The sequence below is a fragment of the Teleopsis dalmanni genome, chromosome 1 (genome assembly GCF_002237135.1).
Source record: "Teleopsis dalmanni isolate 2A chromosome 1, ASM223713v2, whole genome shotgun sequence".
NCBI lineage: Eukaryota > Metazoa > Arthropoda > Insecta > Diptera > Diopsidae > Teleopsis > Teleopsis dalmanni.
In genome coordinates, this window is record NC_051846.1 from 218,099,252 (window position 1) to 218,101,543 (window position 2,292).

A 2,292-nucleotide genomic window follows, 5' to 3' on the forward strand; every position below is an offset into this window, starting at 1 on the left:
TTTTTGCACAACTAATCTATCTTCCTTATCGGTTTGCAAATGTAGTTTTTGATCGAGAATAGCTATCTGTTTCCTTTTCTGGAATGCTTTTCCCGATCTCTTCTTCTTCTTCTTTTGTTGAGGTTTTGGGGAAGGTGGCCTTATCGGTCTCTGCCGTCTCCTGTATTCTTCAATAGTAAAACGCTTGGGATCTTGCTTCTTAGTGTCTGTTGGAGTATATTTTGGATAAGAATGGAATACTTCTTCTGGACAGTATTCCTCTTCAGCTTCGAGTGATATTATTAGAATATCCTCTTGGCTCGCCTAAATTAAAAAAATTTTTTATATATATTCCCTTTTTTAAAAAAAATTAGAGGAACAACAATCCTAATTCTCTGGCCACAAATATTCCCTCAATACCTTTTTGATTCTAAAGGCTGTTAGGTTCAGCCAATAATTTCGGCGTTCCTTACGGACTGTATGATATTTATTTATAAGAACTCAGAGTGTTCTTATGAACTGTTTAATTTTTAGAGGTTGTAAGGCTCTAAAAAAAAATTTTAGTGTTAGAGTTCGTAAGGCTCTAACAAGATTTAAGTTTTAGAGTTTTTTAGGCTCTAAAATAATTTTAGTATTAGAGTTTGTTAGGCTCTAAAAAATGTTTAAGTCAAGTGTCTTACCTCTGGTGGGGGATCACTATGACTCATATATAAAAATGTATTTTTAGAGGTTGTAAGGCTCTAAAAAAATTTTAGTGTTAGAGTTCGTAAGGCTCTAACAAGATTTTAGTTTTAGAGTTTTTTAGGCTCTAAAATAATTTTAGTATTAGAGTTTGTTAGGCTCTAAAAAATGTTTAAGTCAAGTGTCTTACCTCTGGTGGGGGATCACTATGACTCATATATAAAAATGTATTTTTAGAGGTTGTAAGGCTCTAAAAAAAATGTTTAAGTCAAGTGTCTTACCTCTGGTGGGGGATCACTATGACTCATTTATATTTTTATACAATTTCCTTGGCTTCGAAGAACCAAAAAATGATCCGGCTCGAAGGACCAAAAATGATCCGGCTCGAAGGACCAAAAATGATCCGGCTCGAAGGACCAAAAATAATCCGGCTCGAAGGACCAAAAAATGATTGGATAAAAATAGAAGACGAAGTTTACAATCTGAGTATTCAGTCGATACTGATTTTATTTTAAAAAGTATGCTGTATTTATACAAAAATAATCTTAAAACTAACTTAATTAATTTACAATATTTATTACCTGTTATAGCTTGTTTGAGTGGACTGTATTACAAAAAAAGGATACAATAAAATCCCGGCACGTAGGATTTTTATTATTTTACAAATATATTTTTATTATCGATACGGTGCCGTGTATCATAAAATGTATTTTAAAGTGTGTTTAATATTCTACAATGTTACTATTTTAGTTTTGGGTTTTTTATTACCCGTGTTTTTTCCTTCGTATATAATTCTAAGCATTTAAACTATAACAGGCTTGGAATAATAAACTATCAATTTAAGGACATCCTGCCAGCGTGTTAAATATGCACAGTTGTGCATTATTTTAATTTTAATATAATTTTTTATGATTTTAAAGAGAAAACTGGTCTTTGTCTTAAAATAACATGTTCATTATTGAACATATTGCCAGCGCCTTTATTAAGGCAGAATGACTTAATAAAAGTATAATATAAAAGTTTAATTCAATAATATAGTATATATAAGTTTTATAGATATTTTCTTTTAACAAAACTTTTTTTTTTAAGTATTTCAATTTTATTTTATAAAAAATTTTATAAAAAATAATTGTAGGATTTTAAAATTATATAAATTAACATGATTCATTATTTAATATATTTTTTTTTAAGATTAATTAATTAATTAAGATATAATATATAATAGATATATTAATAAACAAATCTAGATTATGTTAATTGTTCATTTTTGAACAGTCTGCCGAGGGCCTTTAATAGAAATAGACAACAGTTTTCTTCTTATTAGCGCTGCTCGAGTTAGATAAATCACTATTACGCTTATTGTGATTGTAGTTAATCCTAATGCCGTGTGCCCAGAAATGTGATGAAATTGTAAATCTTTTAGCTTTACTGTGTTACCCTTTATCTCATTTATTTTCTTATTTATTTGATTAATTTCTTCTTTGTTATTTATTTTCCAATGATGCCAAGGTTTTATATTACTATTATCAATCATAATTGCGTCTCTAATAACCGGCTTGAGCTCCTCTACTATCGCAGAGCTTTGCAGATTACTAGAGGATGTTAATGTTGTTCCTCTTATACGCGTGCCAT

At 29.5% G+C, this 2,292-nt stretch overlaps 1 protein-coding gene across 1 annotated transcript in view; it reads left to right on the forward strand.

Annotated features, from left to right (window-relative positions):
- LOC119667328 overlaps nucleotides 1-407 on the forward strand; it is a 5,902-nt gene extending 5,495 nt beyond the window's left edge. Inside the window, exon 2 of the mRNA XM_038076617.1 lies at nucleotides 354-407. Coding sequence (XP_037932545.1) covers nucleotides 354-407 — 54 coding nt within the window. The remainder of the gene's footprint in view (nucleotides 1-353) is intronic.
- Nucleotides 408-2,292: the final 1,885 nt, after the last annotated feature.